This window comes from Camarhynchus parvulus, chromosome Z (assembly GCF_901933205.1).
Source record: "Camarhynchus parvulus chromosome Z, STF_HiC, whole genome shotgun sequence".
NCBI classification, from domain to species: Eukaryota; Metazoa; Chordata; class Aves; order Passeriformes; family Thraupidae; genus Camarhynchus; species Camarhynchus parvulus.
The window spans coordinates 61,582,252-61,596,790 of NC_044601.1; the positions used below are offsets into that span (position 1 = coordinate 61,582,252).

The 14,539-nt window shown below is 52.2% G+C and overlaps 1 protein-coding gene across 2 annotated transcripts in view; it reads right to left on the minus strand.

The window, feature by feature from the left end:
- CNTFR (ciliary neurotrophic factor receptor) overlaps positions 1 to 14,539 on the minus strand; it is a 200,830-nt gene that overhangs the window by 46,336 nt on the left and 139,955 nt on the right. For both annotated transcript variants that reach the window (XM_030969396.1, XM_030969397.1), the window contains one exon: positions 9,831 to 10,061. In XM_030969396.1, the coding sequence (XP_030825256.1) occupies positions 9,831 to 10,061 (231 nt within the window). The remainder of the gene's footprint in view (positions 1 to 9,830; positions 10,062 to 14,539) is intronic.

Genomic DNA, 14,539 nt, shown 5'->3' on the forward strand with positions numbered 1-14,539 from the left:
TCCTGGCATTGCGGGTGTCCCAACCAACACACCCAATTTGGGAAGCCTTGGAGGGTGATGATGGCACAGAATCATCACACAGGTTTTTAAGCCCAGTTCTGTGGCTTTAGAAAATTCCTCCGCAGTCTGTGTCTATATTTCCCCTTCTGTCTTTTCATTTAGACTCTGACATCCCTGTTTAGCACCAAGCTGGGGGAGGAATGAGAGGTGGCACAGGCTGCCCTGTGTCCCCAGCGCAGCACTGCAGTCCATGTCCCTGAGTTTCTGTAAGGACAAGAGAGAAAAACGAGGAAGAGGCTGGTGAGGCCAAAGAGCCTTTTCAGAGGGCAGCTACACTTGGCTGGCAGCTCAGGGAAGTCAGGCACAGAGGGAAGGGGAAACAGCTTGAGTCCATATGGAGAGAGCAGGGATGGACTCTGCACTGGAGGGCTGAGCAACTACTTCCCCAGAAAACTGAATGGCACCCCATCAACTGCAAAGACATCAAAAGATGGCAAGTTCTAGCTCATCCACCACACAAACAAAGTATTTCACAGATCCCTGGCTCCTGCCTGCTGGAAGCAGGGACTGCCTCAGACGAACAGCAGCCAGAAAGCAGCCAAAAGGCAGAGAGCTGCTTGCAACCCTCTTCATTCTTCCCTGACCAAGAGGACATGATGCATCCATGACATGGGACAAGCCAGGCTGCTCCTCATGGAATGTGCAGAGCTGGGGTGTGCCTAGTACAAAGCTACTTACACCGTCCAGCTGTGGAGAGGAAAAACATCCAGGGTTGGGAATGTTCACGACAAGACAGCCCAACATAGAGCAAAAATGCAGCACAAAGGTCTGAGCTACGCTCCAAACCTCCTCTTGGTTTCCTGCCATGAACCCCTTGAGTGATCTCCTGTATTCCAGAGGTGAACCTCCAGAGGATTCATGTTCTCATCCTACAAATCCAAACTCAGCCACACAGGACATTGACTTTCCCTGCGAACCTGACTCTGGTCCAGTCACGGTTTTGTGATCCCTCTGTCCTCCACATCTGCCACTTGGAGAAAACTGCAGTGCTGGAGAGCCACTGCTGGTCCCTGCTGACACAAGGTTCTGAGCACACCCTGCTGGGCTCTGCCCTGCAGGTCCCTGGAGCAAGACCAGGTTTCCCCACACTGCTTGGCACATCAGCATGTCACTGCTCACTTGCTTTAGGCAAACGCTCCTCTCCCTCCCCAGCATCATCAGCAGCCAGGCTGCCTGGGCTGGTACCTGCGAGCTGGTGGAGAGGGGGGCACACAGCCTGACATTACTCGTGCTCAGCAGGCTCTGTGTGGCTCCTGCCAGTGCAGAGAAGACCATCCTGAAGAGAAAACAAGCAGCTGTCACCCCAGGGATGGTATCATAAACCATTTTAATAAGGCACGTTGCTCCCCCTCCCCACCACCCTAACTCATGCGAACGCTGCCTAGTTCAGTTGGCAGCAAAAGATAAAGACCCCCAGGGAGCACAGGAGGGGGAGAAAAGGGACATCTGTTTAGAGCATTTCTACTGCATGGCTCTCCCAGGCTATTTCTATCTCTTCTTGTCAAAATTTATCAACTGCGTAATTGTTTAAACAGCATTAAAGTGCTTGCAGCAAGAGCAACTGGAAATTGTCCTGCAGTTGCCTCTGGTACTGATGCTGACAGCTCAGGAAGGGACTGGGGAGGAAAGGGATCCATCGGGCATGGGAACCCTCTGACTCCTTTTCCAGGGGGGAGACACCACCCTGTCCTGCTAGCAGGAGGAAAATAACCTCACTTTATCCTGGTGCCCTTCCCTGCTGTCCAGGCCCAAAGCTCTGCTCCTTCTCCTCTGCTCCCTGTCCTGCCCCGCTGTTAACACATATTTAGTCTGCTAAATTATTTACAGCAGATGCAGCGGCTCGGGAAACCGCAGCTAATGACAATGTCTCTCACACTGATGTACCCTGGGCCTTGCCCTGACCCTGCTGAGCCCTTGGCTGGAACCTCACTGCATGCTGGGCGCCACTGCTGTTCCCAGCCACTGCCAGAAGTTTCAGAGAGAGATGGAAGAGCTTTGCATACTGGTAAAAGATGAGAATTTGCTGCTGCCTGCCATCTCCTCTCCTTCAGAAAGGAGGGGTGTGGACACCGAGGATCTTCACTGTGGGGTCTTCCCATTCCTGGTGACACTGCCTGGATACCTGCAAACATGGGCACATGTGGACAGTGACAGGCAAGAGTCACACCCTGTGCTGATGACATTGGTGGGATTTCTTCTTTCATCACCTTCTGGGAAGAAAACACTGATCTTATTTAAGTACCACAGCCCTTTGGAGCTCTGGTGGAAAAACGAAAGCAGCATTCACATGTGGAGCCTCAACTCCTTTGCTCCTTGTCCCACAGCTGCAGTGACAGGAGGTGGCTGCATCCCAGCCTGTTCCTCCCCTCCCAGGACCCTGGAAGCTGGGGACACATTGCTGGTGGGCGGCAGGAAGCTCGCACCAAATATTTTGACAAGGGGCACTTAGGAGCAGCTCAGATAAAATCCTTCCTGGAGCAGAGGCCAGTGCAAACAGAGAACCAGTGTGTGTCCCCCCCAGTCCCCAGAGCAGTCATGGTCCCCACCCATGGCCACCATCCCCCAGCCAAAGAGGAGGGTTTGTCTTCCCAGCCCTGGGCATCCCTAATTCCTGGCACTGCAGAGCAAGGGTTGTGGGAAGCTGTTTAGACTGGACTTGGGATTCTTTAATTACAGAGCTGTTTTTGTCATGTTGGGCAGCATAAACAAATCTCAGGAGAGCAGAAGGAGGCTGTGCTGCCATCCACCCAGGACATGGGATGTTTGGCAAGGATGAGGAGGGTTTTCCAGGAAGCTGCCAAGCCCCCAAATCCTTTCTCCTTTTCTCCTCCAGCCCAGCAGCTGGAGCCAGGCTCCCTCTCGGTCCTATCCCATGATCTTATTCCCAGTCCAGCTGTAGGAGAGGATGCACAGGGGCTCATTTCACATGGAGTTCCAAAGCTCAGGATCCCACATTCACTAAGAGGGTTCTTGCATATTAAGCAGCCTGACAGACACTCCATCCCTGGCTCTGGCTCGTTGCTGGAACTCTGCTACAAGGAAGATGGCAAGGGACTGACCACCTTCTCCCCTTCTCAGCACCCTCGTGCCACATGATGCTCCTGCCACGGCTCCACCATGAGCTCTCCACAGCACCCAACATGGCATGAGTTCATCGCTCACTGGGTCTAGTGTGCGGCCACATCCCTTCAGGCACCAGTGGTGGCAGGACATGGGAACGGGACACTGCATGCATTGGCCACCTCCTGCTTGTGCTCTTCCCACAAACAGCATTGGCACGGCCAGGGCAGAGCTGCTGGTGCTGTTGTTGGCTACTCATAAATGCCCCGTGAGGCTCCGCTGGCCCCACCACCACGCGCTCCTTGCTGTCCCCAACTCCCCTGCGGGAAAAGAGGAGCCACAAGGATGGGAGAGGGGATATTTTTATTGTTTCTGACACCGGCTGCCCCAGATTATCATGTTTTACAGAGCGAGCCAAGGAAGCATCACTCTGCTATGCTGCAGCTGGGCTGGCTGCCCAGCCCAGCGAGGGGAAGGAGGAGAGGAGCAGCGGGGCGCGGGTGCGAGCAAACGAGTGTGTGCACGCGTGGGCCACGGGGCACGGCTCCCTTCAGCCCTTCCCGCTGTGGCATGCAGCCTGCAGCCCACTGCACGGGGAGGAAAGGTCGCCTGCTGCTTGCAAACGTGTTTGTTTTTCTAGTCCGTCTCCTAATTCGATTAGGACTAATTGCATCTAGGAGCGTGGTGGGGTTTTTGGGTGGGTTTTTCTTGGCTTTCTCCTTAAAGAGCCGGGATAGTAATTTGCATACTGTTACCCAGTATGCCTTTTCAGCTCTCAGCTGGGCCAAGACCCGAAATCTGGTCGCAGGCAGCAGCACATTTCATCCACTGACTTTTCCCAGCCATGCACGAGCAGCACAATGTGGGAAGGCAGCAACAGGAGAGCCTGCATGCCTTGTGAAATAAAGCTGAATTTCAAAGAACAAAGCATACCTGCAAGTTTGTTGCTGCTCCCTTTCTGCGGCTCTCAGGGAATGGGGAGGTCATGCTTGCCTGTGAATCACCCCAGGACCACTGCACCTACCCAGCCCCCGGCGCTGCAGGCACATGGGGAGAAAAATCCCTCCACAGAAATGAACCCAACAGCTCTGGGTGCATCTTCTGATTCTGAGACATCAACTGTCATTTAAATTTAGCTCCACCCTTACTGTAGGTTTGGTCCATGCTGATGTAGTCCTGCCCTCAAGCACTGCCTGGGCACAGCCTTGGGGTTGCCCTTGTGTAGGACTATCCCTAAGGGGCAGGAGCAGCTGGGAGGGAGAGAGGGTTGAATCGAAGGGGTGGGTGCTGTTCCCTGCCAGCTGGCCGTGATGCCAAGGAATGGTTGCAGTCATGTTTAACGTGTTGCTCCTGAAATAGCCTAAGTTTACATCACCACAGGAAAGGATTGGAAGAGTTCAGAGGGGAAAAAAATCCATCAAAAGGGCTTTCTTAAAAATAATTAAAAAAAAAAAAAGCTCTACATCACAGATCACTGGACACAAGCAAGGAACTATCTGCACACGCTGACCCGGAGACTGTGCTTCTCCAGCAGCATCCAGGCAGGAGGACCAGCCTGGTGCCACCCATCTTCTGTTCTCCCAGGCTGGCATGTCATCAGTGCCCTCCTGCAGTTTTTTTCCACCCAACCAACCCATGGAAACAGGCAGGGACACGCCAGTCCCTGGGACTGCCTTCCTCCACTGTTTAGCCAGTGCCCATCATGGGATGCTCATGCTTGCCCTGGTGGAGCCAGAGGTGCATGTCTTACATAGAGAGGTCACTACCTTCTTGTTTTGCTTCTTTATTTTGGAGAGGTGAAACACAAAAAATGTTTCAAAAATAACAATAAAAAATAGATGCAAACTTGCAGCACAACCCTCTGGCTGCAGCTGGAGCCCATCTGGGAGGAAAAAGACTTCTAAGGCAGAGAAAAGGGAGGCTCTCATTATTTATTAGTGGCCGATGTTTGATTGCTTGCTAATCAGTCCAGAGAACACTCAGGCTCTCCTGGCCTCTCCGCTCACATGTGGTTCCTGTTGCTTTGCCCCTTTCCCCCTCCCTCTGCCTGGTTTTGCTTTGTTTGTTTTTCTGTTAATTTGGTTGTTTTTTCCATGTCATTTTCCGTCAAACCGCATGTTTTTTCCTCTTTCTCTCGCCAGCCACTGCAGTGACAGATATGGAGGAAGCAGGCCAGCCTGGGACTGCCTGTGCTCTGCCAGTCCCTTTCCCACATCCATAGCCTGGGAGGCAGCAACGCCCATGGGACAGCGCTGGGGCTGGCACCAGGCCACAAGACCCCAGGCCACCACTGCAACATGGAAGACAACTCCACTGCCTGCATCCCGATCCGTGCCCCTGCTGCTAGAGGGGATTCTGCTGTATTTCCTCTCCCGTGCTTGTGCTCCATCCCATCAGGCAGCAGCCTTTTTGGGCAGCAGGCTGAATGATGAGGGTCAGATGCATGTCCTCCAGGGCCTGGACATCCCCAAAGTGAGACAGAAGGGCAAAGGAGAGGAGGGGCTGGATCGGGATGGAGATAAGCAGGTTAGAAGGGGATAGAGGGATGGGAGCAGAAGGAGGGTGCCTGCCCTAGCTGCCTCCCTCCCTTCTCTGCACACAAGGCCTCCCCGCTCTCATGTGCACTCTCCGGCTTCTGGCAGCCTTTCCGACGCGCGTTTCCACTCCTCTCTGGCCCATTAGCAGTATTTTTATAACATTCTGTAACACACAGTGCCGTGTGCCAAACCTCAAGAGTGCATTATTTCCCAACGTCTTTGTTATATCCACCCCCAGGCCCTCCGGCTGCGCGTTTCCAAATCCAGAGCTGTGGCTTGTGGGGGCAGCCAGGAGCCCGGCACCATACTCCTGTTACCCAGAGCCTTGTGCTCCCTCCTGCCCTGCTCCTGGTGCTCAGCCCTGGGCTCAGGACAGGGATGCCTGGTGTGTAAAAAGACCTGGACCCATCTCCTGCTTCTGGTGGGTATCTGCTGCTGTCAGGCTGCAGAGCAGGTGATCACTGAAGTTAAGCACCTGGTTGTTCTCCTGTGCTTCACCTCATGCTCAGCTGCCTGAAGAAAGGGGCAGACCAACAAGTCACTTCTCAAAGTGCCTTGGAAGAGGTTTCCCCTGGAGAAGTGCCAGCTTCCCTCAGGCCAATTTGCGCTGAGGAGGATGCATGCCTTGTAAGTGGCTGACCTGGAACCTTTAGCAATAGACGAGCCTGGGGATACCTACTCGCCATCTCTGAATGCACACTGTCCCACTACATGTGCACCACTGTCCCATTTCTGCAGTGAGTGAGACAGCCCAGCTACCCCCAGCCCCTGCAGGGTGCTGCTGGGCTCCCAGCCACATCCCCCATGATGAGCACTCGGGTGTCAAATCCATCCAAGGGATCAGATGAGCTATCTGCACCTTCCCCCACCCCGCTGAAGCATACTGATAAAACACCTCCACACATTTGTGCCTGCACCATTAATGTAGCATGTTGGTCCCTTCAGCATCAAATCCCCAGATATCCTCTTGTCCCTCCTTAGCCACTGGCATATCCAACCAAAGCCCCTGGTCAGTGTGGGCCAGAGCCATTACAGGTAACACCGCAGAGAGTGGCACAAACACAGTCCAATCACGGTGCCAAAGTTTCCCCATCCCTTCCAGGAGCTCCCCCTTTCAACACAATCTGATCCCCTGTAGCTATTTCCTAAGCTGTGTTCCAATTCTCATACTAATCCACATTTTCTCTGGTTTAACTCATAATTTCCCATGTGGCACCATAGCAAATACTTCACTGAAGTCAAGACAGATTACACTGACCACATTTCTGGGCTTAGAAAACCGGTTCCCTTATCAAAGAGAGCTATCAGGTTAATTTGCTGTGATATATCCCTGGCAAGCCGCCCTTGAATATTTTTCCCAATTTCCATTTGTCTCCATGTCTTTAATTGCTCCCTCTTCCAAGTGCACCATGTGGCCCCACTGTGCTGTGGGGTCAGGCTCTCTGATGAGGACCTTTCCTTTGCCCCGGCACAGGAGACACGTTGCACTGGGTACCACCACTGGCCTCTCAGCTGCTAATGAGCCTTGCTAATGAACAGATGTCCTCACACAGGGATGAGGTGGTCCCCAAGCCCTCATTGCATTGAAGGTGCCTCCAGAACAGAGGGTAACCTCCAGGTTTTATGCTCCCTCTTGTCCCTTAGCCTGTGCTGCCCTGGCTCTCAGCATCGCTGCTCAGACCCGGTGGGGTTCATTTGGTATCGGGCTCTGCCGAGCTTACATTTAATCTCCCCTGAAACCTGTCTGCAGAACCAACTCTGCTCTTTTCTCCTCGTTTGCTCCTTATTTATATGGCTAACCCCCCTTTTCATTTCCTCTGCAAGGTCTCGCTCAGCTTGACTCCTGGCAGGTCTCCCTTTATCCCTGTGCTCGCTGACCCCCACGACAGAGCTTGCTTTGCTAATTGACACCCTTTCCTGGTCCTCAACCCTTCTCTGCTCCCTCTACACATCCTTCCTGGGGTGTTGTATGCTCAGGAGCACCCTTGCCTTGCCTGGGGAGCACATTCCAGGTACCATCATTTATTTAATGAGATCCCCAGCACTCCTCCATGTGCAGCCCCAGCCCCTCACTCTCGCTGCAGTCACCTTTCTTGTTGCCCCAGCAAAAGAGAAAAATGCAGGCACAGGCCTGTTTTCATTTAATTTCCCATGCAAGTGAAATGAAATGAGTCCAAGATCCCTCAAATCCCTGGGCTCCCAACGCACTCAGCTGCAGCAGCAATGCTACCACAGGGCCATGCTGCAAACCTCCCACAAGTCACCCATCTCCACCTCCATGCCCAAGCCCATCTCCATTCCCTGCTGGGATGCTCCCAAATCCACTCCTTTGCAGGAATCCTCACACCTCCAGGGAATCAATCATTTCCAGCAGAGCCAGGACACTTAGGGTGGGGTGGGGGAGGCAGGGGCTGGGGGTACAGGGCTGGGAAGAGAAACCTCACAAAGAGTGTTAAATTAAAATCCAGACAGTTAAATTAATTACCACTAAAAGCGTCTCACCTGATTAGTTCCTTGCACAGTTAATTGTGTTAACAACGCCAGACACTTGTTTATTTATTTGTCACCCTCTCTCCGGGGGCTGGTGGCCCCAGCAGCGTCCAACTGGGCTTCTCAGCTGCCCAGTGCTCAGGGGGCTGTGACTCTCCAGCAAATGGGAACACACAGTAATAGGGAACAGCAGGATTTGGGCTCTAATGCTGAGCAATTCCCACGGGTCCCTGAGCGGATTGACAGGGATTACTATTAGCGAGGTGCTTAGCAGATGGAGGAGCCATTGCAAAATCACAGCGATGCCACAGCTGCAGAGGAGGTGGTTGGAGGCTGTGGATGTCTCCCCACCCTCCTTGTTTCCTGCAGGCCTGGGCTGCAGCCCTCTGTGGACTGGCACAGCCTGGGACCTCTCCCCAGATGGGATCTGGTGAGCACATGCCCAAGGAGAGGAACTGCACAACCTCCTTGTGCGGCTGCCTGCACTGGACCCAGCTCCTGCCTTTTCTGGCTCTGAACCAGCTGTGAACACCTCCTGAGCACAGTGCAATTAAAAAGCACCTGACTCATTTGTTAGGCAGTGGCCTTTTTTTCTGCCATGCTCCCAGCCCCCACACCTGCTCACTCGTGTAAACCCTGCCCTGTGCTGACTGCTTTCCCTCATCTGCTCCTCACATCGCCTTCCAGCTCCTTCCAGCATCCCTTCTCCTTGGCTCAGACACCAGGATCCATCCCACATGACCTTAAATGAGTTGGACAATGTAGAGCATCTCTAAAATTCAAATCTCTGGGTGCAGTGAACCCTTATGCTTTATCTTCAGGGCTTACACAGACCCTCCTGTGACCTTCTGTCCCTGGAGCATGGTCTAGGATGGAAACACCACCCTGGCTCTGATGCCAGGTGCAGAAGGTGATATAAGGAGTAGAGAAAGACTCTGCTGTGTCTTCCAAACCTGGGAATATACAGCCACCTACATGACACATCTCTGGATGGTGGGGTTCCCAGCTGGGAATCACAGTTACCATCCCACAGCCAGCTATGGCGGCTGGTGCTCCCAGACACCCACGGCTGCCAGTTGCACACGCCATGCTACAAAAACACACAGTTGCTATCAGCTGTACAAACACAGCAGTCCTCAAAACACACAGCTGCTATCAGCTCTCAGCATCATGTGAAATGCAGCACAACTCTTATCTCCCCTGCTGAGGCCCGGGAATCAGAGCATCCCATGCCAGAGATATGCAAAATGCTGGGGAATGAGCAGCTGTCCTCCAGCACACCTGTGCACCCAGAATCCTGCAACACATTTTGGTTGCTCCTCTGAAACAACCACGCTGCTGTAACCCCAGCCAGGGCTTCCCCTGGCTGACTGCAATCCTGTCCGACAGCTCTTTCTACCTATGGAGATGGTTGTTGTGTCACAAGGCTAGAGTAGGAAGATACATCCCTTCTCAAATTATTCCTGAGGTATCATTTAACCTGCTAGCTTTGATCCAAAGCTTGGGACAAAGTGGCTGATTCCAGCTGGGATTAGTATGCCATGAGGACCTCATACAGCAGTGTGCAGCAGACAACCCTATGTATGGAAGGTAGAGGGGCTGGCATGGCAGGAGCGGAGTCTGTGGGAACTCTGTATGGGAGCAGAGACTGTCCCCCTCAATATGGCATGCTGGGGTACTCACTTCCCACCCTCAGGTAGGTCTGGTATTTGAGGTGCCAGGAGGAGCCCTCGTAGCAGGCGTAGTGGCCGCTCTGGGACAGGTCCACGTTCTTGAGGATCAGGTAGGAGCCGTTCAGGTGGGACTCGTCGATGTCGGTGCCGTTGGCTGTCCAGGTCACGGCTGCGTCCCAGTCCATGGAGCCACACTTCATGGTCACGTCTGCACCTACCCGCTCGTACTGGGTGTGGCTCTCTGTGGGAAGGAAAAGGGGAAAAACAGGTGAGCTCAGAGCCCCTCAGCACAGTTGCCTTGGGAATAAGATCTTAACCTTCCCGTCTGGGAAGAGAAGGACTGGGGTGTGGACTGACACTTTGCTGGTGGACAGTGAAGCCCAAGTTCTGCTCCTGTCCCCAGCCACGATTTATTTTAGGCCAGCTGACAAATACCAGAGGATCATGGACCACCTCCATCCACAGGATGGCTTCCTCTCACCTTTGCTATGGTGAACACATGTCCGGGCTGCACGTGTGGTTCACCAGCCAAACACTCCACAGCATGGCCAGACACACAAGGCATTGCCAGTTGTGTGTCCAGCTGACTTGTTGCAGGACACAAATCAAACACGTGTGTCAGCAGAGAGATGACATAGCCCCAGGACTTGTCACCAGCAAACTCCACGTATTTACTAGTGCAGATGGGAAGCAGGTAATTCTCCTTGCAATTCCCTATCCAGTAAATCAGGCAGGGGGATTGCAAACTAACTGTGCTATGCTGTGGAAAGGCACAGCTGCTTGGTGCATGCAGTGCTGTTTGTCTCCTGTCTGGGTTTTCTTCTCTTTCCACAATAACATGATGCTTGCTGAGCTGTTTGATGTAACAGAGTGGGGCAACACAGCTCATTGGGCACCAGCTGCCTAATTGAATTTTCTCAGGTTTCTGGACAGGAGCTGGAGCTGACATTCATTAATGATCCTTAGCAACTGAATATTTCCTGTGTTGCTACACTTGGCTGTGCTGAGCTGTATGTGGCAAGGATAAAACCACGTGAGTGTGTGTCCGTGACACAAGGTGAAGCAGGACGGGAGGATGAATGGGGGTGAGGCTCCTTCAAGGCTTCATCAAGCCTTTGTGCACAGACAAGGGTGGTTCACTTCTCAAAATTCTCCTGGGCTTCAAAATCACATTTGACAAGGTGCCTTCCAAGGAAACTAAGCAGCCCTGACACATGGGGAAAGTCCTTGCGAGGATTTATAGCAGCTAAAATCACAAGACCAAAGGTGAAAACAAGCTGTCAAATGGAGCAGTAGAAGATGTCACTGCTGAAGTCTGATGGAGATCTGAGCTGGATCAGATCTGCCCAACACCCTTGTAACTCACAGGTAAAAGGGGTCAGGTGAGAGAAAAGACAGAGCGCTGCTGAGGCTGTCAGGGCAGCCAAAGCCCATCTGGGCTCCAAAGTGCTGCAGGAGGACACCATGGTACAGACCACCAGGCAGTAACCCTGTGCTGATTAACTCACAGCGGAATGCATGCAGCCTTCCTTCCCCTACACACTACACACTCATGGTTTCAAATGTGCCAAACCTTCCACAGGAGCCCACCCTGGAGTCATCACACTCCCTTCCCCGAAAACATCAGCCCAGTGGTGACCAAGAACTCAAACCCAAAATGGAAAGCACTCTAACTTAAAAGCCATGAACAAACCTGTCCCCATGCTGTTATGAGCACTGTATCCCTGGAAGCAGGGCAAAGGAAGGAAACATGAACAGCTAAGGCTTGAAACAGATTCCATGTGAAGATGGTTTAGTAGACTCTAACCCTTCATCCATAAAAGGGGACAACCAAGCAAAGATGTGACAGACACCTTAGCAATGACGAGTGACATGAAGAGGACAAATAGAGAAGGACTGCTTGCTCTTTCTCCTAATAAAATAAGGGGGAGGAAGACAAGCAGTAGAAAGTGGTCTTTTTCTTTTGCACAAATTGTGATTAAATTACAGAAATCTATATCCATCAGATGCTGTTGATGTCAACATAGGAGGGGGGAACAGCGTGTAAACGAATTCACAGCAAAAGATGACCTAAAACACTGAGCTGCCCAGTGAGCCTTGGGAGATTGCAAGCAGCTGATAGTGGAGACAGATGGGAGAAGCACCTCCAAGGCTTCTCCTCTCTTTTCTCCCTCTCCAGACATCAGCTCCTGGGTCCCACTGGTAGGTGGGACCACATGGATATGCTCCAGCATTCCCTGTGCCTAAGGCCACATCCTGATCCCATCTGCAAGGCTGGCTCTGGAGGAGTGTCTGGCAGATCTCAGCCATCCTGCAGATGGTCTGTCAGGACACCTGCTTCTGACAGGAATAGAGCACCTTTAGGGATGTTATCCCTGCTGGGAAAGGGGGTGCTAAGGACAAAGAAAAAATGGTTTGTTGTGAGTAAGTTGGTGGTGGGATGCCCCAGGACCATTTCGGATGCAAGCCAAAGATGGAAAACCTTTGGGAAACTGTGCTGACCAGAAAAGTGTAATTAAAGGGTTTTTAAAAAGCTGGGAGAATGTACTGACAGGCAGAAGGAGGGGAAAACATCTAAGATGAAGCATCTGTGTGAGGAGGGGTAGCTGGAACAGGCCCAGATAGACAGACAGGCAGAAGTGGAAGAAGACAGTGGATGGATGAATGTGTGTAACCACAGACAGATGGATGGCAGGCTGGATGGGCACAGATAGAATGAAGGAAAGGAGGCATGGAAGGACAGTGAATGTGAGTGGTGTTGGGTGGATGGCTGGCTACTTGAATGGCTCTGGATGTGGATGGATGGTTGGATGATGAACGGGCGGACAGACAGATGATTAGGCACATGTGTGGATAGACAAATACAGATATCAGAGTTTCATTAAGAATTCAAGCATCTTACTCAAGTTCTCTAACTTCTTCTATTGAATAAGGTAAAGAGCTTTTGTCTTCCTGTTTCCTGTTGGCTCACAGGACCATTGGCTATCCTGTCCTTACACTTGGAATTCTGCTTATCAGAGACACTGGAGCTCTGACACCCACCACTGCACCACCCACCAGCCTTGCATGGAGAAAGGCTCAGTGCAGTGATGGATCCACAGACCTGCCACCCTTGCCTGGCTCCTGCCTGCCTGGTGCTTATTTCCAGAGAAGGATTGAGATGAGGGAAACCTCTGGGATGCTCAGCTCTGCCTCTCAGGACTGTGGCTGAGAGCTTGTCCATAGCTAATGGCTGAAGGACTAAGTTGGGGAGGAAAAAAGTCACCTTGAGTTATTTCCTTGAACACAGTACAAACACACTGGCGTTCATCCAGAAGGGCTGAGGGAGCCATTTCTGGAAGACAAGTCTTTGAAAGCAATGCTCTTTTCCAAGGCAATGATTTAAGGTTCCTGATGAAGGAGAAACCCAAAGCACAGTTTCAGAGGAGGCATTTCTTCCAGCAGGGTTTGATGAGGATCCTACTGGAGCAGACACAAGTCCTCATGTCCTCCCTTGTCCCATGCCAGGTGTGGGAGTCTCACCCAACCACAGTGACATCAGACGTGAGCCAGCCCCTTTGGGAAGGGGCCCCATGGGGACAGCTCCCCTGGAATGCTGGAGAAGCCTGAAGCTCTGCTGTAGGATGGGGATGAGCAGGAGCGACCAGAGCTCTACTGGGACCCTGAATTTTCTGCAGGCTAGGAGAGCACTCAGAGCTCCACAGCTCCCTTGAACAGGGAGGGAAGGGAGGTTTGTCCACACTCCTGGTCACTGTGTCACCCACTGGTAACCCATGGGATCAATGACCATGATGGTGCCTGTCCTGCAGGGCCAGCCCTTTTCATGGTATCAGCTGGTGACAGGAGTGTCCTGGTGGAAGATTTGAGCTGGACAAGGAGGACAATTTATTCTCCTGGAGGGTTACAGAGCACTGGGACAGGTACCCACAGAGAAGGGGGATTCTCATCCATGGAATTTGTCAGGGCTCTGCTGACAAAGCCACGGCTGATCTGGTCTTCTGCTGAGGACAGAGCTCTTCCAAGTGGGGCACTGCACTAGACACTTCCAAAGATTCCTTCCCAGCAACATGGATGTGATCACTGGCTAGAACTGACACCTTCAAGATGCTGCCTTGCCCTGTGCCTGCACCACTCTGCTTCTCCAAAGCATGCTGCCTTTGGTCAAGTGACATCACAAGGCTGTGATGTCATCATAGAGGGGCTGTACCCCAACCACCAACATGGCTCTCAGCATCCAAGCCCAGCAAGGGCCACATCCTCTGCCAGGCACAGCACATCTGCCAGGCACAGCATGAAGTCCCAGATCTGGAAAGGAGCCATGGTGATGCACAATAGGAGAAATTACAGCTTTACCCACATCTCTGCAAAATTGCAGTGGAGGGAGGACAGGAATAAACATACAGAGCTTCTAGTTGTGGGATAAACATACACATTCTAGTAATGAACCTGGGGCAGCTTGGTGAAATGAGCTGTGAGCTGCTTTGTTGCACTAGCAATGATGAGTGGCAGCTTGATAGGTCCTGCAACTGCAACAGAGACCAACAGGACAGCAGACAGCAATCCAGCAGAGAGATGTGGAGGGAAAATGAGACAAAGCAGCTGAGAGATGGGGCCTGTGGAAATATATTCTATGCTTCCCAAATCCATCCAGCTGGAAATCCAATAGAAACCTCATCTTCATTTTCCTCCTTCATGAAATCTTGATCTACATCAAAACTG